Raw genomic sequence first — 27,174 nt, forward strand, 5'->3', positions numbered from 1 at the left:
TGTTCCATTTGCCAACATACAGAATAACACCCAGTGCTCATCCCGTCAAGTGCCCCCCTCAGTGCCCGTCACCCATTCACCCCCATCCCCCGCCCTCCTCCCCTTCCACCACCCCTAGTTCATTTCCCAGAGTTAGGAGTCTTTTTGTTCTGTCTCCCTTTCTGATATTTCCTACCCATTTCTTCTCCCTTCCCTTCTATTCCCTTTCACTATTATTTATATTCCCCAAATGAATGAGAATTTAAAAATGTCTATTTTCTCAGGAAAATGAAACTGTCCAAATATTTCGGATCCATAGTTGAAAATAAATATTAGAAAGTGGAAAGTACAAAGGGAAACACTAGTATCAGAGAGAGCAGAGCTTAATAAAGTGAATTACATATTTGGCATAGAGAAGTTGAAGACAAGGAAATCAACAGAAAGAGGAATACTATGCATACAACTTGAGTAAAATTCATGATTTCTGACAGAGAGACTTTGACCTCTGAAGTCTCAGCCACTTCTTCAGTCTTTTAACAGTTGGCCAGGTGGAGTTTCCCTCACAAAGAATGCTTTCAGAACCCTCTTTATATCTCTGTTCTTCAGGCTATAAATGAAGGGGTTTGGCATGAGTGTGACCACCGTATACATCACCAAGGCCATTGCACTTGACTGTGAGCTGTGGGTAGCAGCAGAGCTAAGGTACACAAGTATCATACAATTAAATAAGGAGACAACTGAGAGGTGAGATGCACAGGTGGAAAATGCTTTATACTTGCCCTGAGCTGACAATATTCCACATATGGAGGAAACGATCTTAGAATAAGAGTAAAGGATCCCAATAAAGGGACCAGCAGCTAACAAGACAGTTGCAAAATATATCACCAAGTTATTAAGAAGGGGGTCAGAACAAGCAAATTTCTGATTGCGTTCACAGAAAAAGTGGGGGATTTGGAAGTATGTACAGAAAGAAAGCCACAATATCATTAAACTGTAACAAGGAGTTCAGGATACACATGATCCAGAACACCAGAACCAGCAGTCCACAGAGCAGACGATTCATGATGACCATGTAGTGCTGGGGGCAGCAGATGGCCATCTGCCAAAGACCATCACACTCAGGAAAAAGACATTCAACATGGCAAAGACTATGGGAAAATAAATCTGTGCAATGCAGCCTGCATAGATGATGACTTTGCTCTGAGTCTGGGTGTTCTGAAGCATCTTGGGGATGGTAGTGGAGGTGAAACAGACATCTACAAAGGACAGGTTGGTAAGAAAGAAGTACATGGGAGTGTGGAGGTGGGAGTCCATTACAACAGCCAGGATGATGATCAGGTTTCCACTGAAGGTGACCAGGTACAAGGACAGGAGCAGCCAAAGACCAAGGACTGTAGCTCCTTCTCTTCTGAAAGTTCCAGGAGGAAAAATTCTGAAACATAGGTTTGATTTCTTTATTCCATGTAACTAGTGAAACTGTTAGGACAGAGAGAAGATCATTGTGAATTTAGCCTCAAGCAGTGATTAATAAACTAAGAGAAATTATACAGTTTGTGTATTAAAACATTTAATGCATTATTTTTTGTATATTTTTATTGGAGTTCAATTTGCTAACATATAGTAATGCACTAATTCTTACATTTTTTTCAGATCTATTACCTTTAGATAAAAATTTCAGAGAATCCCAAATGCTCCGTGTTAATCATGATATTTAAGCTGATTAGCCATCCTTGCTCCAATCTAAACATTTACTCAAGGCAATGTTTCCTTTTACAAGTTCCTTGTGGCTTTTGTTTTGTTTATTCAACAATAGTTTGACAAATTATCCAATATGAACAATAATTATTATTATTACTGAAGACAGTAGGCAAAGCACTGAAGTTAACTATAAATATCCTCAGCATTAACACAATTTATTTTGGGATATGTATGTTGTGTTGAGTTGTAGGAGTTCTGTATATATTATAGTTATAAATCTGTTATCAACATATGAGTTGCAAAAGAAAAAATATTTTCAAATATTGTTTGATATGATTTGAATTGATATTTCTCCAAAGAAATGTATACAAATGATCTATTCTCAACAACAGAAATATAACTCATTGAAATAAGAGGGATCCCAGAAATAAACCCTTTTTTATATGATTGAATGATTTTTGGCAAGAGTGCCAGGACAGTTCAAAGGGAAGTATATGGCAGCCTATCCAAGAAATGGTGATGGAAAACCAGAATATCCATGCAAAAAATAAGGGCAGCCCGGGTGGCTCAGCAGTTTAGCACCGCCTTCAGCCCAGGGCATGATCCTGGAGGCCCGGAATCGAGTCCCACCTCAGGCTCCCTGCATGGAGCCTGCTTCTCCCTCTGCTTCTCCCTCTGCCTGTGTCTTTGTCTCTCTCTGTCTCTCTTTTTTCATGAATAAATAAATAAAATCATTTAAAAAAAATAAGAGTGACCCTTCCATTCACATCTACAAACATGACTCCAAATGGATCATAGATCTAAACACAACGAGTAAAACTGTAAGCACTTAGAACAAAACACAGAAGTACATGGCCATGACACTGGATTTGACCAAGATTTCCTGGATATAACAACAAAGACATAGGTAATTAGAGAAAAAAAAATACTTCAGCAAAGTAAAAATATCTGTGTGTCAAAGAGAATTATTTCTCCAGTGAAAAGGCAACAGTCAAATGGAGAAAAGATTGGCAAAATACATATTTTGTAATAGATTAATATCCAAAATATGTTCAAAAATTTCACAGCAAAAAATTCAACTCAATTTTTAAAAGGCAATGTGCTTATTTCAATTCAAGTTAGTAACATTCCAGTATTATTAGTTTCAGGTGTTCAATAGAGTGATTCAACACTTCCATAATAAAAACATTTTAAAAAACTGACATCATCTACAAAGAGTGAAAAACGACTTTTTCTTTGCTAATTTGCAGGCCTTTTTTTCTCTTCGTTGTCTGATTACTGAGGCTAGGACATGATACTCTATGTAGAAAACCCAAAAGACTTCACCCAAAAATTGCTACAACTGATAGAGGAATTCAGCAAAGCTGTAACCAAAGCACAGAAGTCATTTGCATTTCTATACACTAACAATGAAGCAGAAGAAAGAGAAATCAAGGAACCAATCCCATTTATAATTGCACTAAAAACCATAAGACACTTTGGAATAAACCTAACCAAAGAGGTAAAGGATCTTTACTCTGAAACTATAGAACACATATGAAAGAAATTGAGAAAGACACAAAGAAATGGAAAAACATTCCATGTTCATGGATTGGAAGAATAAATATTTTTTTAATTTTTTTATTGGAGTTCAATTTGCCAACATATAGCATAACACCCAGTGCTCATCTCGCCAAGTGCCCCCCTCAGTGCCCATCACCCAGTCACCCCAACCCCCTGCCCACCTCCCCTTCCACTACCCCTTGTTCATTTCCCAGAGTTAGGTGTCTCTCATGTTTTGTCACCCTCACTGATATTTTCACTCATTTTCTCTCCTTTCCCTTTATTCCCTTTCACTAATTTTTATATTCCCCAAATGGATGAAACTATATAATGTTTGTCTTTTTCCAATTGATTCATTTCACTCAGCATAATACCCTCCAGGTCTCTCCATGTTGAAGTAAATGGTGGGCATTTGTCGTTTCTAACGGCTGAGTAATATTCCATTGTATACATACACCACATTGGGAAGAATAAATATTGTAAAAATGTCTATGCTACCCAGAGCAATCTACAGTGCAATCCCTATCAAAATACCATCAGCATTTTTCACAGAGCTGGAACAAATAATCCTAAAATTTGTATGGAACCAGAAAAGACCCCAAATAGCCAAAAGAATGTTGAAAAAGAAAACCAAAGCTGGAGGTATCACAATTCCAGACTTCAAGCTGTATTATAAAGTTGTAACCATTAAGACAGTATGGTACTGGCACAAAAACAGACTCATAGGTCAGTGGGACAGAATGTAAATCCCAGAAATGGATCTTCAACTCTATGGGCAACTAATCTTCAACAAAGCAGGAAAGAATATCCAATGGAAAAAGGATAGTCTCTTCAATAAACGGTGATGGGAAAATTGAACAGTTACATGCAGAAGAATGAAACAGGACCACTTTTTATATTCACCTCAGCCACAGCAACTTCTTGCTAGACATGTCTCCAAAAGCAAGATGGCAGGGTGGCTTAGTGATTGAGCATCTGCCTGTGACTCAGGGCATGATCCTGGAGTTCCAGATTGAGTCCCACATTGAGCTCCCTGCCAGAAGCCTGCTTCTCCCTCTGCCCATGTCTCTGCCTCTCTCTCTCTCTCTCTCTCTCTCTCTCTCTCATAAGTAAATAAAAATTTTAAATAAAAAAAGACATGTCTCCAAAGGCAAGGGAAATAAAAGCAAAAATGAACTATAGTTACTTCATCAGGATAAAAAAGCTTTTATACAGCCAAGAAAACAGTCAACAAAACTAAAAGGCAACCTACAGACTGAGAGAAGCTATTTGCAAATGACTTATCAGAAAAAGATCTAGTATCCAAAATCTGTAAGAACCTATCAAACTCAACACCAAAATACTACTACTACTACTACTACTACTAATAATAATAATAATAATAATAATAATCCAGTGAAGAAATAGGCAGAAGACATGAATAGACATTTCTGTAAGAAAGACATACAAATGGTCGACACATGAAAAACTGCTCAACATCACTCCTGATCATCACTCATAAATACAAATCAAAACCACAATGAGATACCACCTTATATCAGTCAGAATGGCTAAAATTAACAACTCAGTAAACCACAGATATGGTGAGCATGCAGGGAAAGGGGAACACTCTTACATTGTGGTAAGAAAGCAAACTGATGCAGCCACTCTGGAAAACAGTATGGAAGTTCCTCAAAAAGTTAAAAAATAGAACTACCCTACAACCCAGCGATTGCACTTCTAAGTATTTATCCAAAGGATACAAACATAATGATTCAAAGGGGCACATGCACCCCAATGTTTATAGCAACAATGTCCACGATAGCCAAACTATAGAAAGGGCCTAGATGTCCATCAACAGATGAATGAAGAAAATGTGGTAATTTTTTATTTTTTTAAGATTTTATTTATTTATTCATGAGAGACACACACAGAGAGAGAAAGAGGGGAAGAGACACAGGCAGAGGGAGAAGCAGGCTCCAAGCAGGGAGCCCAGTGTGGGGCTCGATCCCAGGACTCCAAGATAAAATGTGGTATATTTATAATGGAATATTACTCAGCCATCAAAAATAATGACATCTTGCCATTTGCAATGACATGGATGGAACTAGAGGGCATTATGCTAAGCAAAATAAGTCAGTCAGAGAAGGACAAATACCATATAATCTCACTCATATGTAGAATTTAAGAAACAATACTAGTATGCCAAGGTAAAAAAAAAAAAAAGAGAGAGAGAGAGACAGAGACAAACAAGAAGCAGTCTCTTAACTACATAGAACACACCGATGGTCACCAGAGGGGAGATGAGAGGGGATGGGCAAAATAGATTATGAGGTTTATGAGGCATTTGTGATGAGCACACCTGAAATGAATATTACACTGTATGTTAACTAGCTAAAATTAAAATTTAAAAAACAAAACCCATGGTGAGAAAAAATAAACAGCCAATGGACAGGAATAGACCGTTTTCCAAAGAAGATATAGGATAGCTAATTAGCACATGAAAGATGCACAATATCACTAATCATTAAGGAAATGCAAACCGAAACCATAATGTGACACCACCTCACACACACTAGGATGGCTAACTTCAAATCTAAAACAGAAAATAAAAGTTGGCAAGGATGTGGGGAAATTGGAACCCTGTGGTGCTTTGCTGATGAGAATAAGAAGTGGCACAGCTGCAACAGGATACAGTGTGCCAGTTCCTCAAAAATTGAAACAGAATTATCATATGATCCAGTAGTTTCACTTCTGGGTATATGCCTACTTATAGCCCCCAAAGAATTTATAGAAGTGACTAGAACAGATATTTGTACACCAACTTTCATAAAATTTTATTTACAGTAGCTAAAATGTGGAGATAGCCTGAATGTCCATCAATAAAATCACAGATGAACAAGCATAGCACATACAGTGAAAAATCATTCAGCCTGTAAAACGAATGAAACTCTGGTACAGGCTACAACATGAGTGAACCTTGCAAACATTAGGCTAAGTGAAAGAAGCCAGTCACAAAAGGACAAATATTATACCACTGCATCCAAATGAGGTACCTAGAGGACTCTGTTTTAGTCAGAGAAAGCAGGATGGCGGGACCCAGAGTCTGGACTGGGGAACAATGGGGAGTGAGTGTTTCATGGGGACAAAGGTTCAGTTTTAGATGATGAGAAAGTTCTGAAGATGGATAGAGGCTGTGCTTGCATGATGGGGAGAAAATCTTTAATGCCACATAACCAAATACTTCAAAGTGTTTAAAACAATAAATGTTATATATATTTTACCTTGACAAAAAAAAAGGATTAAAAATGATTGGCATACTCTAAAAGACTGTCAGTGTCAATGATATCCTCATATGATATAGAGGAAGGAATCCAAAGTACAGGACATAAGGACATTGTAATGGTTTATGTTGTGTGATTCAATACCTCAACACCAAAGTGTACCCAAAATAAGGGTTCAGGGGACATAAAATTCAACATAAGGACATTAAGAAATACTTTGGTGAGGCTATAATGTCTTCCTTGACAAACTCTACAGAGTTGTACAACCCTATATGATACAATTCCCATGGACATGATCAAATTGAAATGAATTTGTCCTGAGGTGAACCCATCCTGAACTGGCAAAGGCCACATCAGCAGTCCAAAACCATCTAAGGTATGGTATTCAGAGTTCATGTAAGAGTTCATCATTCACATCTAAATTGTATGAGCCACAGGGATTTCTCAAAATGGCAAATTCCACATAGTGGCTCTATGAAACAGAAATGATGGGCAGCTTATTAAGAGCCCATCCAATTTTAGTAAACAAAACAATAAAAAAATTTTAAAAAAATCTAATTCTCATGAAGAAAAACTTGACCTGAGTTACTACAGTGAAGGGTCATAATCTCACAGGCCCAGATCCTAGATTTATGGAACCAGTTACCCCTGAGTGAAGACTCTAAAATGGCAACAAATAAGTTACATTTTCCTCCAAACCCAACTCATAGAAGCTGAAGTGATGGTGATAGCCAGCTTAAAATGGCCCATGAGGACTGTGCTCTGAACTAAAATTGATTACTTGAAATTGAGCAAGATGAGGTTGCCTGTGTGGGGCAATTGGTTAAGCAAACAATTCAATTTCAGCTCAGGTCATGATCTCAGGGTGGTGAGATCAGCATGGAGCCTGCTTAATATTCTCTCACCCACTCCCACTCCTCCCTCTGCCCCTCTCCCCTGGTGTCTCTCCCTCTGTCTATGATAAGTAAATAAATCTTTAAAAAAAAAAGAGGGATCCCTGGGTGGCACAGCGGTTTAGCGCCTGCCTTTGGCCCAGGGCGCGATCCTGGAGACCCGGGATCGAATCCCACGTCAGGCTTCCGGTGCATGGAGCCTGCTTCTCCCTCTGCCTATGTCTCTGCCTCTGTGTGTGTGTGTGTGTGTGTGTGTGTGTGTGACTATCATAAATAAATAAATAAAAATTAAAAAAAAATTGGGCAAGATGAGTAATTACACCATGGAAACCTACAAGTGCTACAAGTAAGTACTCTTGGTTTTTCCCCCTTTATCTTATTTTCTTCCTTTCTTCATGCTTTCATTTCTTTCTGTTTTCTTTTGAGAGAGAGAGCTCCTTAAACATTTAACTAAACACTAGTGTTCAAAGGAACCTGTGGACTTTTACCTGGAAAACTGTGAACCAGGTAATAGGAGTTTACCATGATGGCCTACAAATCCAAATGGGGGCTTCTAGGGTCAGGTGATGAAGATACATTCATCTTACTCAACTCATAAAGCACAAGTGAGATCCATAAGGATATCCTGCTATTATTGCCTAATTTCTGGGATGTATCATTACAAAGACTTAAGGCCAGAGGCAGACTATTCACATTGATTTTATTATCTGTGAAAGGCCTATTATGGCAGGAGGTGTTGAGGGCAATCACCAGATAGTGTTGCTGCCTACAAAAATACTAAATGAAAAGTAATAATGCATCCTCGGAGTAAGCACCATAAAGGACACATCAGTCTGAAAATTCAGGAGTTGTTTCTATTACCTACACAATTTATGTTTTTATCTGTGCAAGGGAAAATTATATATTGCATAGTGGATGTGAATTATTGTAAACTTCATCACACAGGGTTCCAGATGCCTCTGCTGTTGCAGATTTGCTCTCTTTCTGGGGTGGATTAACAGAAAACCCTGGAAACTGGTACATAGCCTCTACTATGTTAAATGGATTTTCTCCCAGAGCAGATATTCTAAGGAATGGCTCCTTTCATCTAAGGGAGGAAGTATACCACATTTATTCCTCCAGCTCTTCCTAACATTATAAGTACCCAATTTCCTGTACTATTTATCTGCTGTAGAAATCCATGCAGGGGACTTAATAAGATATCAAAAAAATTTCAAGAAATAGGAACACCTGGATGGCACAGTCAGTTAAGTGTCCAACTCTTGGTTTCAGCCAGTGATCTCAGGGTCATGAGATTGAGCCCAGCATTGGGTTCCATGCTCACCTGGAGTCTTCTGGAGATTCTCTGTCCTCCCTCTGCCCTACCCACTTGCGCTAACTCTCTCTTGCTCTCTCGCTCTCTTTCTCTCTCTGAAATAATAAATAAATAAATAAATAAATAAATAAATAAATAAATAAATAAATCTTTTTTAATAATAAATTTATTTTTTATTGGTGTTCAATTTGCCAACATACAGAATAACACCCATCAAGTGCCCCTCTCAGTGCCCATCACCCATTCACCCCCACCCCCGCCCTCCTCCCCTTCCACCACCCCTATTTCGTTTCCCAGAGTTAGGAGTCTTCATGTTCTGTCTCCCTTTCTGATATTTCCTACCCATTTCTTCTCCCTTCGCTTCTATTCCCTTTCACTATTATTTATATTCACCAAATGAATGAGACCATATAATGTTTGTCCTTCTCCGATTGACTTATTTCACTCAGCATAACACCCTCCAGTTCCATCCATGTTGAAGCAAATGGTGGGTATTTGTCATTTCTAATGGCTGAGTAATATTCCACTAGTTTCCAAGATCTATAAAGAACTTATTAAACTCAACAGCAAAGAAACAAACAATCCAATCATGAAATGGTCAAAAGACATGAAGAGAAATCTCACAGAGGAAGACATAGACATGGCCAACACACACATGAGAAAATGCTCTGCATCACTTGCCATCAGGGAAATACAAATCAAAACCACAATGAGATACCACCTCACACCAGTGAGAATGGGGAAAATTAACAAGGCAGGAAACCACAAATGTTGGAGAGGATGCGGAGAAAAGGGAACCCTCTTACACTGTTGGTGGGAATGTGAAATGGTGCAGCCACTCTGGAAATAAATCTTTTTAAAACAATTTTGAAAAAATAAAATAAAAAATAAATAAATAAAACAATTTTGAGGAAATAGACCATAAAACAGACTCTTAACAATGGGAAACAAACAAGGTTGTTGGAGAATAGGTGGATAGGATAGGATAGGATAGGATAGGATAGGATAGGATAGGATAGGACAGGATAGATGAGTGATGGGCATTAAAGAGGGCTTCTGTTGTGATGAGCACTAGGAGTTGTACATAAGTGATGAATCACTAAATTCTATCCTGAATCTAATACTTCACTATCTGTTAACTAACTAGAATTTAAATAAAAACTTGAAAATGAAATAAAAAGAAATAGTTGATCATTGTGTGTGAAAAAAAAAGAGACCGAATGCTATAGAAAGTTATTTTACAGACTGTCTTTCTATAATACAAATATCATGATCTAGGTCTTCTAGGGTTTTGAGCCCTGTTACTTACATCTTTATCTTGAAACAAAAGATTCTTCTATGCAAAGAATGTCTCTCAGCTAAAGAGTTTTCTTAAGGCCTGCTTTAAGTCTCTGTTCCTCAGACCATAGATAAAGGGGTTCAGCATGGGAGTGACCACTGTGTACATCACCGAGGCTATGGCACTTGCTCTGGAGTTTCGCAAAGCAGTAGAACTAAGATACACTCCAAATCCTGTACCATAGAATAAGGAAACGACTGAAAGGTGAGACCCACATGTGGAAAATGCTTTATACTGGCCCCCAGAAGATGAAATTTTCAAAATGGAAGCTACAATTCTAGAATAAGAGAAAAGGATACCAATGAGTGGAAGAACCCCCAGAAGTCCACTTGCAAGATAAATTGCCAGGTTATTGAGGAAGGTATCAGAGCAAGCAAGTTGGATCATCTGTTTAAGTTCACAGAAAAAGTGAGGGATTTCTAACTGTGTACAGAAAGACAATTGGAAAACCATTAAGTCATGTAATAGAGAGTCCATAACACTCAATAACCAGCATGCCAGAAGCAGGATGCCACAGAACTTGGGATTCATGATGACCATGTAGTACAGGGGGTGACAGATGGCCACAAACCGGTCATAGGCCATCACTGTCAAGAGAAAGTTGTCTAATCCTCCAAACAGCATGAAAAAATACATCTGGCTGAGGCAGCCTTCATAGGTGATCACTTTGCTCTGTGTCTGGATGTTCAGCAGCATCTTGGGGACGGTGGTAGAGGTGAAACAGATGTCTACAAAGGACAGGTTGGAGAGGAAGAAGTACATGGGTGTGTGGAGGTGGGAGTCCATGACAATGGCCAGGATGATGAGCAGGTTCCCACTGAAGGTGATCAGGTACATGGAAAAGAACAGCCAAAAGAGCAGTGGCTGTAGTTCTCCCACCTCTGAAAGTCCCAGGAGGATAAATTGTGAAACGCGGCTTTGATTTCTTTGTTCCATGTAACTGCTGAACAGGCAGGAACAGAGACAAAAGCTTTCTGAGGGCACAAGCAGTGATCACAGAATTAAAAGAAATGTTGCAATTTGTGTTTTCAACTTGCTTTATTCATTAATTCTTATACATTTCCTGCCAATCCAGAATATTTAGTTGAAAATTTCAGGGAATCCCAAATGCTCCATGTTTCCCATGATGCTAAAAATGATTAATAATCCTTGTCCTGAATCAAAACATTTACCCAAGGGCAATGTTTTTCTCTATACATTCCCTAAGAGTTGTTTTATTCATTCAACAAATACCTTGTGGTAAGTATTGTTGAAAACATTGTATTAAGTAGTGATGTGTGTTTGACCTTAACAAGATTGAGCCTAAATATGTGTGTGTCAGAGGGAGCAATAGAATATTAATGAATGAGTAAATGATGTTTCAAGTGGTGGTCACCACTAATAAGTAAAATAATGCATGACAAGGTAGACCTAAAGTGAAAAGAAATCTTTCCATTGTATCCTCTCAGATAAGATGCTTTTGAGCAAGAAAGCTGAGAGCAGTGGATTCATGAACCATGTCGATAACTTTGAAAAGAACAATCAAGGCAGGGAAATAGCCTGTGCAAACCCCCTTACCCAAACCACTGGGCAACATCAAAGAGAAAGATGGAGCAGAGTGTGTAACGCAACAGGAACAGGTGTTGGATGTAGAAGAAAGAGGAGGTTAAAGCCTTCTGCTTCTTTGGAAACATCCTAAGGCAATGGACACTGTCATTTTTATATGTATATATTATATACGATGTCTACAACAGCATAAATTTTACATAATCAAACCACAAAAGACCCCAAATACCAAAGGAATGTTGAAAAGGAAAACAAAAGCTGGGGACATCACACTGTGGGTACAAACTCTATTACAAAGCTGTAATCATCAAGACAGTATGGTACTGGCACAGAAACGGACACATAGTTCAGTGGAACAGAACAGAGAATCTAGAAATGGACTCCAACTCCATGGTCAACTAATCTTCAACAAAGCAGGAAAGAATATCCAATGGAAAAAAGGACAATCTCTTCAATAAATGGTGCTTGGAAAATTGGACAACCATGAGCAGAAGAATGAAACTGGACCAATCTCTTACACCATACACAAAGATAAACTCAAAATGGATGAAAGACCTAAATGTGAGACAGGAATCCATCAAAACCCTGGAGGAGAACACATGCAGCAACCTCTTTGACCTTGGACACAGCAACTTCTGGCTAGACATGTCTCCAAAGTCAAGGCAAACAGAAGCAAAAATGAACTATTGACACTTCATCAAGGCAAAATGCTTCCGCACAGCAAAGGAAACAGTTGACAAACCAAAAGACAACCTACAGAATGGGAGAAGATATTTTCAAATGACATATCAGATAAAAGACTAGTATCCAAGATCTATCAGGGGCTTATAAACTCAACACCCAAAAAATAATGACTCCAGCCAAGAAATGGGCAGAAGAGATGAGATAAGAAACAACAAATGTTGGTGAGGATGTGGAGAAAAGGGAACCCTCTTATGCTTTTGGCCAGAATGCAAGCTGGTACAGCCACTCTGGAAAACTGTTTGGCGGTTCCTCAAGAAACAAAAATAGATCTACCCTATGACCCAGCAATTGCACTACTAGGTATTTACCCTAAAGATGCAAATATAGTGATCCGAAGGGGCATCTGCACCCCAATGCTTATAACAGCAATGTCCACAATAGCCAAACTGTGGAAAGAGCCGAGATATCCATAAACAGATGAATGGATGAAGATAGAATATTACTCAGCCATAAGAAAGAATAAATGGAATATTATTCAGTCATCAGAAAGAATAAAATCTTACCATTTACATTCACATGGATAGAACTGGAGAGAATTAAACTGAGCAAAATAAGTCAATCAGAGAAAGTTACTTATAATATAATGTCACTCGTATGTGGAATATAAGAAACAGTGCAGAGGATCATAGGGTAAGGGAGGAAAAACTGAATGGGAATTCATCAAAGAGTGAGAATATCATTAGATTGCTGGAGAGGAGGGCAGGGATGAGGTAACTGGGTGATGTACATTAAGGAGGACACATGATGTGATGAGCACTGGGTGTTATACACAACTGAATTATTGAACACTACATTAGAAACTAATGATGTACTATATGTTGGGTAATTGAATTTAACATTAAAAAAATAAAAGGGTTATGCATCATTACCAAGTGGGATTTGTTCCTTGAAGGAAAGGATGGCTTGACTTATAAAAACCCCTCTCTGTAATACAACACATTAACAGATAGGGAGGCAAGTGTATAATTAACTCAACTGCTGCAGAAAAAAATTGAGCATTTCTTTCATAATAGTAACATTGAAGAAACCTAAGAACAGACGGAAACTTCCTCATCATGATATAGGTCATATATGAAAACCCACCTCTAACATTATTCTCTATAGTGAAAGGCTAAAAGTTATCCCTAAGATAAAAACAAGACAAACATTTCTGCTTTCATACCTTTTACACACATGGCATTGCAAGTTCAACAGAGCAATTAGCTGAGAGAAGAAGGGGGGGAGGAAGGTGGGGAAGGAGAAGGTGAAAAGAAAAAAACAGAAGGGAAATAAAAGTCATCAATAGAGAAAGGAAGAAGCTCACAAAAAAGGTGATTTTATCTTAAAAAATAAGATGACTGGGTGACGGGCACTGAGGGGGGCACTTGATGGGATGAGCACTGGGTGTTTTGCTATATGTTGGCAAATTGAACCCCAATTAAAAATATATGTAAAAAAAATAAGATGCCATTAAAAACAAAAAACCTGGTTGCCTAAGAAACAGATTCAGCAGTGTTACAAATATAGATCAATACAAACACAAAACACAGATGACTAAGGGAATCCCAAAATGGAGTGCACTGTGTGGGAAAAAAAAAAACTAACTGTATTACAATTGCATTTAATTTCAGTGCAGTGCAGAAGGTGGGGGGGAAGTGCAGAAATAGAGGATATGGGAACTGAGTGGAATCTGTAAAACAGGAGATGAAAGAACTTGCTCAGAAGCACCCTAATCTAGTTTATAAAGGTGTATTGCAGAGGATACTGTAACCAGTGCTGATACTTTCACACATGTGAATGAAATTGAACATATAAGAAAACGGAGAGTAAATGGTGGGCCATTTGGTGTAGGACTTTACAGGTGAGCAAAGTGGAGAGGCTAGAATGATCATTCTAGCTTATCTTTGTGTATGGTGTAAAAGAATGGTCTAGTTTCATTCTTCTGCATGTGGATGCCCAATTTTACCAGCACCATTTATTGAAAAGACTGTCTTTTTTCCAGTGAATAGTCTTTCCTGTTTTGTTGAATATTAGTTGACCATAAAGTTGAGGGTCCATTTCTGGATTCTCTATTCTGTTCCATTGATCTATGTGTGCCAGTACCACACTGTCTTGATGACCACAGCTTTGTAGTACGCCTGTGATGTGTAGTACAACATTGTGGTGCCCTCAGCTCTGGTTTTCTTTTTTTAATATTCCCCTGGCTATCCAGGGTCTTTTCTGATTCCACACAAATCTTAAGATGATTTGTTCCAACTCTCTGAAGAAAGTCCGTGATATTTTGATAATGATTGCATTAAATGTGTAAATTGCCCTGGGTAACATTGACATTTTCACTATATTAATTCTTCCAATCCATGAGCATGGAATATTTTCCATCTCTTTGTGTCTCCCTCAATTTCTTTCAGAAGTGTTCTATAGTTTTTAGGGTATAGATCCTTTACCTCTTCGGTTAGGTTTATTCCTAGGTATCTTATGTTTTTGGGTGCAGTTATAAATGGGATTGACTCCTTAATTTCTCTTTCTTCAATCTCATGTTAGTGTATAGAAATGCCACTGATTTCTGGGCACTGATTTTGTATCCTGCCACACTGCCAAATTGCTGTATGAGTTCTAGCAATCTTGGTTGGGGTGGAGTCTTTTGGGTTTTCTATGTGCAGTATCATGTCATCTGCAAAGAGGGAGAGTTTGACTTCTTCTTTGCCAATTTGAATGCCTTTTATTTCTTCTTGTTCCCTGATTGCTGAGGCTAGGACTTCTAGTACTATGTTGAAAAGCAGTGGTGAGAGTGGACATCCCTGTCTCATTCCCAATCTTAGGGGAAAGGCTTCCAGTGTTTCCCCATTGAGAATGATATTTGCTGTGGGCTTTTTGTAGATGGCTTTTAAGATGCTGAGGAATGTTCCCTCTATTCTTACACTCTGAAGAGTTTTGATCAGGAATGGATGCTATATTTTGTCAAATGCTTTCTCTGCATCTATTGAGAGGATCATATGGTTCTTAAAGGAGAATTGGAGGGGCATCTGAGTGGCTCAGCCAGTTAAGTGTCTGCCTTCAGGGGCATTTGGGTGGCTCAGTAATTAAGCATTTGCCTTCCTCTCAGGTCATGATCCTACGGTTCATTGAGTCCCACATCATGCTCTGCATGGAGAGACTGCTTCTCCCCTGCCTATGTCTCTGTCTGTCTCTCTGTGTGTTTCTCATGAATAAATAAATAAAATCTTTTTTTTAAGTGTCTGACTTCATCTCAGGTCTTGACTCAGTGTCCTGGGATTGAGACACACATCAGGCTCTCTGCTCAACAGGGAGTCTACTTCTCCCTCTCCCTCTTTGTTCTCTCTCTTGCTCTCTATTTCTCAATGTCTCTCAAGCAAATAAATAAAATCTTTCTAAAAAATGAAAAATAAAAGAGAGTTGGAGCATTCAGTATGAACTTGTTTTAGCTTAACATGGATAAAGACAGTTATATAGATATATGCATAGCTGTCTGCAAATACACAGAGTGATATACACTCTGCCAGTGAGTGAAGGGAATATAGAGGCCCTGGTTACAATTAGCACATCTAACACCCAGATCTTGGTGCTCGTCCCATGAGCCAATAAAATAAAAAAGGACTCCTTTCAGGAATCACAGGTTCTAGGACTCAGGAGGGAAATACAAGAAGCTGAAGCATATTTTACTGTAGATAGTAATGATATATTACCACCAAAAAGCCAAGAATGATAGGGACATGCCAAAGGGACAAATCAGCTGATTGAAGGAGCTCTCCATTGCCAAAGCAGGAGCAATCTGTGCAGTAAAATAAATTAATATCAGGTTATAATGCAGACTATATAATCAATATCAAGGAGTATACACCAATGTAAATAAGGTGAAAATAAATAGAGAAGACACACACTAGAGGGCAAAAGAATACCAACAATGTACATAGGTATTCTACTCTCCAGGAGGTGGAAGATAACTCCTACTCCTTAGGAATGGGGCTGCACATGGAAAGCCCCTACAAGACTACAGTAGGGAAAGAAGAGGGACTGAGTAACCATGGTGGAGAAATCTGGCAAACTTCATGACAGTGAGGACACCAATATCAACACCAATGAGGGTCAGTCACATTGACAGGGTGTACCCCTGATGTTGTAAGATGAACATGGCAGTTTACTTATCTGGTCTTCCTGTCCAACATCCATAGTCCTAGTCTACTCAGCAAGAAAAGAGTAATATGGCATGTCCAAAAGAAGATCATTTTACAGAACACCTTACCAGTACTCCTCAAAGCTATCAATTCTTCAAGAACAAGGGAAGCCTGAGAAAAAAGTTGCTGGGTGTGGAAGTTGAGCAAATATGAGGATTACACATAACATGTATAACAGATAGTATGTGTTCCTAAGCAGAAACAGGGAAGGGAACTTATGAGAATTATCTCAGTAAAAAGACTTTTGATAAATGTATAACTACTCAAAGACTAAAGTTGCTTAATCTCAAAATTATTAATGAAACACAAAAATCTTTGGAAACACTGAGCTCTAAGCATGTACCTAGGCTCCACTATATGTTTTCTATAAGCAGGATCACTACTATCAGGACACCTTCCATTCATAATATTAAAGAGTGATACCAAATTCATAGTTTTTGGAAGATTTCAATAAAGTGATTAATATGTCTGGCATTGTTTGTAGTATTAATTAATTCATACAAATGATGAAGAGAAAATGTCTGTTCTAGTTTCTAGTAAAAATGTAATAATGAGTGGGGATGCCTGGGTGGCTCAGTGGTTGAGCATCTGCCTTTGGCTCAGGGCATGGTCCTGGAGTCCTGGGATCAAGTCCCACATCAGGCTTCCTGTATGGACCCTGCCTCTTCCTCTGCCTGTGTCTCTGCCTCTCTCTGTCTGTGTCTCTTATGAATAAATAAATAAATAAATAAATAAAATCTTTTTTAAAATGTAATAATGAATGAAAAAATCATGTGAATTTTTGTACCTATGATGTCCATACCTTCAGGAACCCATCACTGGACTCCCATCTCACATTCATGGTGTTATTTCTATCCCTCAATGTCCCCCCTCACACTCTGAACACAGCAATTATTTGTTCCTCACATTAACCTGGGTCACTTTTCCATAGAGCAGGCCTATTCATAGCTGTCCCTGACCTTTAAAACCTGCACTTACTCTTCACTTTATTTTCAGAATTAAATGTCAGCCCTGTAGCCAAAACACTCCATTCTGTGTTATTCTGACTGTTTCCTACAAGGCCAGGCTCATGCTGATTCATTTTGCATTCCCTGCTACTGATTGTTGCTCAGATCAGTAAGAGGGGATTCTAATCTCAGCACAACTTCCGTTTTACTTAATCTCTACATTTCCTCCTCTGCTGTTTCTTCCTGGATTGTTCACATTCCTTATCCCCCTTGGAAGGACTCAAACACCTCCTTCAAGGCTCAGTAAGCTTGTGTGTGAAGCCTTCACTAACTCCCATGAAAGAGTCAACCGTTTGAAAAAAATTAAAATAAAGAGTCAACATTTTTGGATACTTCCACAGATTTCAGTGCAATCTCACGATATCACATTTTTTTTATTTTTACATCTCTCACTCCATTTACACAGTGAATACCTTGAGAAGAAACAACGTCTTAGTCATTTATTAAAGCCCAGAATAAATGATAGTGCCTATGACTGCAATAACAAATGGTTGAATAACAACAAGCAGACACTCTCAACAATGAAAAAACAAGCAATAAAATAGAGAAAATACTGTTGATGAATGACATCCTATCATTAAGCACCACTCTGGACAAGACAGATCAGGGAAAGATGATTTCGTGTACCCAGAGAATCAAAGCTTTACTGGGCAAGACATAGTATTAGTAAACCTTCCTTTACTTATTGTCCTTTGTTAATGCCCCCAAAATAACTAGGATAGAAGCGTCCCTCCTACCATAACACATGTCCCCAACACTTGTGAAGATGTTGTGGCTCACCCAGATATTATCACAGAAGAGCGGAAGATCACTGAACCAGTTACTCCCATGGATGATTGATGAACTTGAAAGTCATGCCCACAGGAAAGGAAGAGACATTGCCCCACTCATGAAGGGTCTGGAAAACACAGTTATTTCTCATATCACCTGAGATTAGAAGAGATTCAGTAAGTACAGCAGAGACTTTCAACTTCTATAGGTGTAGAGGCTGAATTCCTATGAGTCTCATTAATGAGATATTCTTTTGTTTTGCTTCCCCTTAGGACACTTGGTGCTGTGGAGCTAGGACTTAAACATAGAATGCAAACTGGTCCCATGGTTGGTATTGAGACACAATCTGGCCATTGCATGATTGTCTCTTATCTCATTAAACTCTTTTATCCCACAAGGAGGTCTCTGCTCTTTAGAGAATCTCACTAATAAGTCAGAGTACCCCTAATAAGCATCCAATTCTTGACTTGAATTAGAGATTCTATGTGCCCTCAATCATCAGGACCCCCTTCTGTTTGCTCATGATCATGGATTTCCCCAGACCCCAGAATGCTTCTTCTGTTCTCCTGCTTCTCCCTTCTTTTTCATTGTATACAATGTCTGTTTAACATCACTCAACCATTTGCTTCTTTATGCATCTTACAAACATTTATGCAGCCTTGAGGATACGATAGTAACTCAGCTACATGAAAAGTGTAATGAAGAACGAAGAAAAGTGTAAGACAAGGTTCCTTCTCCTGAGGAGCTCACAGTTGAATGGGTGATGAGTGAGATAGATGAAGGGGATTAAAACTACACTTATCTTGATAAGCACTGAACAACATATGGGATTTATGAATCATGACATTGTACACCTGAAGCTAAAAGAACACTGTATGTAAGTTACACTTCAATAAAAAATTGCTAGGGACGTGATATTCAGAGTTACCACATTATACTTTTAACTATCCATTTTCAATAGCAGCAACAAAAACAGAAATATAAATCACTGGAAAAGGGGGAGAGCAGAAATAAATTCAGTTTAGAGGGTGAAATGGTTTTTGACAAAAGTGCCAGGACACTTCAATGGTAAATAGACAACTTTCCCAAAAAACGGTGATGGGAAACCAGGATATAACCTGCAAAAACATGAAGGCAACCCTTCCATCCACCATCTACAAACATGACTTCGAATCAATCATAGATCTAACCACAAGAAAAAAAAACTGTAAGGACTAGAAGAAAACACTGAGGTGTATCTTAACACACTGGATTTGACCAAGATTTTCTGGATATAGCACCCAAGACACAGGCAACCAGAAGAAAAATAAATTCTTCAGCAAAATTAAAACTATCTGTGCATCAAAGGTACTATTACTCAAGTGAAAAGAACCCACAAGTGGAGAAAAGATTGGCAAACCACATACCTGGCAATAGATTAATATCCAATAAATGTACAAAAATTCCACAGCACAAAAACCAAACAACTCAATTTTCAAATGGCAATTCTTTTATTTAAATTCTAGTTATTTAACCTACAGTGTAATATTAGTTTTAGATGTACATTTTATTTTTTTAATAATAAATTTATTTTTATTGGTGTTCAATTTGCCAACATACAGAATAACACCCAGTGCTACATTTTAAAAGATTTTTTAAAAAAGAAACAACGACTGTTGGTGATGTTTTGGAGAAAAGGGAACTTTCTTTCACTGTAGTTGGGAATGGAAACAGACGCTGACACTATGGAAACACTATGGAGGTTCCTCAAAAAGCTAAAAATATAACTGCCTTATGATCCGGTAATCACATTACTGGGTAGGGGAGGGAATATGGCTGAAGAGCGGGGGACCCATGTTTCATCTGGTCCCTTGAATTCAGTTAGATACCTATCTCATCATTCTGAACACCTGTGAATTCAACCTGAAATCTATGGAAAGAGTTGCTGCAATTCTACAAATACAAAAGTGACCAGTTTTTGCAAGGTAGGAGGTGCAGAGAAGTGATTCTGAGGGGATATATTGGAAGACAAACCACGAGGGGAGGCAGCCCTCCCAGCAGCAGAGCACATCATCAGAACTTCTAGAAGTCTGCTCCAGTGAGGCATATCCCAACCTAAAAGGTGCTCAGGTGATAAAGTGTGACAGAGTCCTAGGCAGGACAATGTGGTCTCAGGATCCCCGGGGTCACAAAAAGAATGAGGGTGCCTGAGTGTGGCAGGGTTTTCAAGCAGAGGACCGAGGAAGCAGGCCACAATCAGCAAAGAAGGGACTGGGTTCTCAGCTCGATGTTGCCATATACATGAACTGCAATATGAGTGGGCAATCACTCCAAGAGCAAAGGCCCAGCAAGTAGAAGAACTGAGATGGGATCCCCCTCCTTCCCCAGTGGAGATTGACTCAGGTGCTCACCACAAGAGTCTGGGGAGTTTGGTGCACACAGAAGTGATTGATTGCTTTTACCCAATGGTGCACTGAAGAGTGGGGACCTCAATATTTCAGCTCTGGGGCAGAAGATTGGGGCACCACCATTTTTCCCCAATCCTTTGAAATGGCACAAAAAGACTTCAGAGAGCAAAAACCACATAGAGCTGCTTACACTGAGAAAAACTGAGAGCTATTCCTCTAAGGTCAGAAACATGACAGGGATGCCCACTCTCATCACTGTTGTTCAACATAGTACTAGAAGCCCTAGCCTCAGAAATCAGACAACAAAAAGAAATAAAATGCATTCAAGTCAGCAAAGAGGAAGTCAAATTCTCACTCTTTGCAGATACCATGATATTTAATGCAGAAAACACAAAAACTCTACCCTGAAATTGCTAGAGCTTGTACAGCAATTTAGGAATATGGCAGGATACAACATCAATACACAGAAATCAGTTGCATTTCTATACACTAACAATGAGACTGGAAAAAGAGAAATTAAGGAATTAATCCCATTAACAATTACACCAAAAACGGTAAGATACCTAGGAATAAACCTAACCAAACAGGTAAAGGATCTGTACTCTAAAAACTTCAGAACACTTGTGAAAGAAATTGAGGAAGACACAAATAAATGGAAAAACATTCCATGCTCATGGACTGGAAGAATACAAAATGTGAAAATGTCTATGCTACCCAGAGCAATCTACACATTCAGTGCAATCCCTATCAAAATACCATCAACATTTTTCGCAGAGCTGGAACAAATAACCCTAAAATGTGTATGGAACCAGAAAAGACTCCAAATACCAAAGGAATATTGAAAAAGAAATCCAAAGCTGGGGGCATCACAATGCCAGAGTACAACTCTATTACAAAATTTTAATCCTCAAGAAGGTATGATGTTGGCACAGAAAAGGACACATAGTTCAGTGGAACAGAACAGAGAATCTAGAAATGGACTCCAACTCCATGGTCAACTAATCTTCAACAAAGCAGGAAAGAATATCCAATGGAAAAAGGACAATCTCTTCAATAAATGGCGCTTGGAAAATTGGACAGCCATGAGCAGAAGAATGAAACTGAACCAATCTCTTACACCATACACAAAGATAAACTCAGAATGGATGAAAGACCTAAATGTGAGACAGGATCCATCAAAACCCTGGAGGAGAACACAGGCAGCAACCTCTTTGACCTTGGACACAGCAACTTCTGGCTAGACATGTCTCCAAAGTCAAGGCAAACAGAAGCAAAAATGAACTATTGACACTTCATCAAGGTAAAATGTTTCTACACAGCAAAGGAAACAGTCAACAAACCAAAAGATAACTACAGAATGGGAGAAGATATTTGCAAATGACATATCAGATAAAGGGCTAGTATCCAAGATCTATCAAGGGCTTATCAAACTCAACACCCAAAAAAACAATGACTCCAGCCAAAAAAATAGGCAGAAGAGATGAACAGATATTTCTCCAAAAAAGATGTACAAATGCTTAGCAGACACATGAAAAATACTCCACAGCACTTGTCATCAAGGAAATACAAATCAAAACCACAATGAGATACTTCTTAAGTGACAAGACAGGAAACAACAAATGTTGGTGAGGTTGTGGAGAAAGGGAAACTCTACTACACTTTTGGTTGGAACGCAAGCTGGCACAACTACTCTGGAAACTGCATGGAGGTTCCTCAAGAAGTTAAAAGTAGAGCTATCTCATGACCCAGCAATTGCACTACTGGATATTTACCCCAAAGATACAGATGAAGTGAAATACAGGACACCTATTTGCTCATAGCAGCAATGTCCACAATAGCCAAACTGTAGAAAGAAGAGAGTTATCCATCGACAGATGAATGGATAAAGAGGATGTGGTATATATATCCAATGGTTTATTACTCAGCCATCAGATAGGATGAAATCTTACCATTCACATCTATGTAGATAGAAATAAGTCAACCGGAGAAGGACAAACATTATATGGTCTCATTCATTTGGGGAATATAAATAATAGTGAAAGGGAATAAAGGGGAAATGAGGAAAAATAAGTGGGAAATATCAGAAAGGGAGACATAACATGGAAGACTCCTAACTCTGGAAAACGAACTAGGGGTGGTGGAAGGGGAGGAGGGCAGGGGGGTGGGGGTAACTGGGTGGCAGGCACTGAGGTGGGCACTTGACGGGATGAGCACTGGGTGTTATTCTGTATGTTGGCAAATTGAACACCAATAAAAATAAATTTATTTAAAAAATAAAATAAAAATTTTTAATTAAAAATTAATAAATAAAAAAGAATTGGAGGGTATTATGCTGAGCAAAATAAGTCAATCAGAGAAAGACACTTCTCATATCATCTCACTCATATGTGCAATATAAGAAACAATGCAGAAGATAATGGGGGAAGGGAGGGAAAACTGAGTAAGAAGTCCTCAGAGAGGGAGGCAAATCATGAGAGACTCTTAACTATAGAAAACAAACTGAGGGTTGCTGGAGGGGGGTAGGTGGTGCGATGGAGAAATCAGGTGATGGGCAGTAAGGAAGGCATGTGGGTGTTCTATACAACTGATAAATTATTGAACACTACATCTGAACCTAATGATGTACTAAATGTTGGCTAATTTAATTTAAATTTTTTAAAAATCACACAGCATATTGGGTTATTACCCCCAAAATACAAAAACACTAATTGAAAGAGATCCATGCTCCTCTATGTTTGCTGCAACCTTATCTATGAGAGCCAAAATAAATAAGCAGCCCAAATGTCCAGTGATACATAAGTGGATAAAGAAGATGTGGTATGTATATACACAATATGGAATATTACCCAGCCACAGAAAAGAATAAAATCTTGCCACTTGCAGTGATGTGGATGGAGTTAGAGGGTATTATGCTAGGTGAAACATGTCAGTCAGAGAATGACAAATATCATGTGATTTCACTCATATGTACAATTTAAAAAACAAAAACAAACAAGCAAAGGGAAAATAAAAGAGAGAGACCAACCAAAAATAGATTCTTCACTATTGAGAACAATCTGGTGGTTATCAGAGGGGAGGTGGGAAAGGTATAGTGGAAATAGGTGATGAGGATTAAGGAGGGCACTAGTCTTGATGATCAATGAGTGTTTTATGGAAATGTTGAATCACTATATTGTACATCTGAAATTAATATTATACTGTATGTTAACTAAACCAGAATTTAAATTTTAAAATAAATTTAAGAATGAAATTAGTGGTGAAAAAAAAACAGGCAATGGACCCAAATAGACATTGCTCCAAAAAAAAAAAAAAAAGATAAAGGAATGGCTAGTACATGAAAGATGGGTAACATGGCTGATCTTTAGGGAAATGCAAATCAAAACCATAAAGTAACACCACTTCACATGCACTAGGATGGCTATTTTCAAAGCTAAAACAGGAAAAAAAAGTGTTGGTGAGGACATGGGGAAATTGTAACCCTGTGGTGCTTTGCTGATGAGATAAAAAGTGGCACAGCTGCTGTAGGAAACAGTATGCCAGTTCCTCAAAAACTGAAACATGGAATTATCATATGATCTTTAGTTTCACTTTGGGGTTTGTACCTACTTATGTGACCCAAAGAAATTTAAAGAGATGTACAGATATTTGTACACCAATTGTCATAAAGCTTTATTTACAGTCACCAAAATGTGGACACAACCCCAATATCCATCAAAAAAAATCACAGATGAATAAAGTGTGGAACATCTTTCAGCCCGTAAGAAGAATAGAATTCTGGCATGTGGTACAACATGAATGAACCTTGCAAACCTTATGCTAACTGAAAGAAGCCAGACACAAAAGGACCAATATTACACAATCATATCTATATGATGTGCTTTGACTACTCAGTTCTGAAGAGAGAAGGTAAGATTGCAGGAGTCAGAGGCTAGGCTGAGGGACAATGGACAGTTAGTGTTTCATGGAGACAGACGGTCCATTTGAGGTGATGAGAAAGTTCTGGAAATGGATAGGGGCTGTGGGTGCATAATAGGGAGAAAGTACTTAATGCCACGTAACTTAATACTTCAAAATGTTTTAAATCATAACAAAAAAAGCATTATAAAAAAAGATTGGCATACTCTAAAGAATGTCAGTACCATAAATAGCTTCATATGATGTAGAGGAAGGAATCCAAAGTACAAGGAGACAAGGGCATGGTGACAGATTTATCTTGTGGATTCAATACCCCAACCCTAATGGATACCCAAAATGGGGTTAAGAGAACATAAAATTCATAAGAACACTGAGAAATAACTGGGTTAAGACTGTAATGGCTCCTTGTGAAGCTCTACAGAGCTTTTCTCCTGTAGGACAGAGTTACCATGGACATGCACAAACTGAAATGGATTTGTCCTGAGATCAACCCTTCCTGAACTGGCAGAGGCCATGTCAGCAGTTCAAAACATCTGAGGTATGGTGTTGAAAGTTTATGTAAGAGTTAATTATTCACATCTAAATTGTGATAGCCACAGAGATTTCTTGAAATGGCAAATACCTAATGGTGTCTCCATGAAACAAAAAAGATGGGAAGCTTACTAAGGATCCATCCAATCTGAGAACTAAACAAAACAAAACAATACAAAACAAAAACAAGTAACAAAAAACTCTAATTCTAATGAAGAAAATCATGACCTGAGTCATCACAATAATGGGTCCTAATCTCTACTTGACTCTCAGATCTGAGTCAGTTCACTGACCCGCAGATCTTTAACTGATGAATCAAGCAATGGGTCACTCCTGATCCACTCAATGGATCACTCCTGAAGCTCTAAAACAACAACAAAACTTTATGTTTTCCTGAAAACTCAACCCAAAGACTCTGGGGTGATGGTGCTAGCCAGCTTATAATGACCCAAGAGGACTGTGGTCTGAACTAAAGTTGGTAGCTTGAAACTGGGCAATATGATGGGCACCTGGGTGGCTCAGTTGATTAAGCAACTGACTCTTGGTTTTGGCTCATAATCTCAGGGTTATGAGATCAGCGTGGACCATATTTAAGATACTCTCTCTCTCTTCCTCTGCTCCTCCCCCAAATCTATCTATCTCTCTATCTCTCTCTCTTTCTCTCTCTCTCTCTCTCTCTGTCTCTCTCTCTCCCTTTAATAAATAAATTTTTTTAAAAGAAATTGAGGGTCACCTAGGTGGTTGAGCATCTGCCTTTGGCTCAGGTCATGATCAAGGGTCCTGGGATTGAGTCCTGTATCAGGCTCTGCACAGGGAGAGCCTTTTCTTTAAAAAAAAAAAAAAAAAAAAAAAAAAGCTCTCTCTCAAAAGAAAAGAAATAAAGGAGAAAGGAAGGAAAAAAATAAGAAAAATGGAACAAAGGAGAACACTTACTTGTAGCATTTGCCAGTTTCTATGGTATAATTACTCTCATCTTGCTCAATTTGCAAAATATTTTATTTCATTTATTCACAAGAGACACACAGAGAGGCAGACACACAGGCAGAGGGAGAAACAGGCTCCCCATGGGGAGCCCAATGTGGGACTCGATCCCAGGACCCCAGGATCACACCCTGAGCTGAAGGCAGACATTCAGCCACTGAGTCACCCAGGTGCCCCTGAAAGAGCTCCTTAAACACTTATCTAAATACTAGTGTTCCAAGGCATCTGTGGACTTTTACCTAAAAAACTGTGAACCGTGTAATAGGAAATTACCATGATGGCCTACAAATTCAAGTGGAGGTTTCTGGGATCAGATGATGCGACATTCATCATACTCTGTCTCACAAAGCTCAGGTGAGGTGCATAAGTATATCTTGCTATTACTGCCTAATTTCTGGGGTGCATCATTACAAAGACTTAACTGACAATAGGCAGACTATCTGCATGGCTTTTATGATCTGTGAAAGGTCTATTATGGCAGGAGGTGCTGAGGGAAAACACCAGACAGTGTTGCTGCCTACCAGAACACTAAAAGAAAAGTAATAATGCATCCCTGGAGGAAGCATCAAGAAGGACAGCATCAGTGCCTGAAAAATCAGGAGTTGTCATCTCTATTACTTATACACTTACTTTTTGTTTCGGACTGTGCAGGGGAAAATTAGATACTGCATTGAATGTGGATTATTGTAAATTCATCACACAGGGTTCCAGGTGCCTCTGCTGTTGTAGATGTGCTCTCTTTCAGAGATGGATTGGCAGACATCCCTGGAAACCAGTATATAAATTCTGATATGTTAAATGATTTTTCTTTCCAAACAGAATACTTTAAAGGATAGCTGCTTTCATCTGAGGGAGGTAGCATTCCACATATATTCTTCTGGCTCTTTAACACATTATAATTACCCAATTTTCTGTATTCTTAATTTGCTCCTAAAAATCCATGCTTTGGAATTTAATGAGAGTTCTAAATATTTTTTAAAGAAATGCAAAATAAATAATTGCATCTTGTGTATGAAAAATTAAAGAGACTGAAGTATGTAAAAAGATAAATTGCAGATTGTTTTCCTATGAACTGATACAAACATCATGATT

The 27,174-nt window shown here is 38.5% G+C and overlaps 1 protein-coding gene and 1 pseudogene across 1 annotated transcript; both read right to left on the minus strand.

The window, feature by feature from the left end:
* Positions 1 to 504: 504 nt before the first annotated feature.
* On the minus strand, positions 505 to 1,442 carry LOC140611456 (olfactory receptor 7A17-like; annotated as a pseudogene).
* An 8,602-nt stretch (positions 1,443 to 10,044) lies between these two features.
* On the minus strand, positions 10,045 to 10,965 carry LOC140611355 (olfactory receptor 7C1-like). Its single transcript, XM_072788140.1, has one exon. The coding sequence runs from the start codon at positions 10,963 to 10,965 to the stop codon at positions 10,045 to 10,047; it is 921 nt and encodes a 306-aa protein (XP_072644241.1).
* Between the last annotated feature and the right edge of the window lie 16,209 nt (positions 10,966 to 27,174).

Source organism: Canis lupus, chromosome 19, assembly GCF_048164855.1.
Source record: "Canis lupus baileyi chromosome 19, mCanLup2.hap1, whole genome shotgun sequence".
Lineage (NCBI taxonomy): Eukaryota > Metazoa > Chordata > Mammalia > Carnivora > Canidae > Canis > Canis lupus.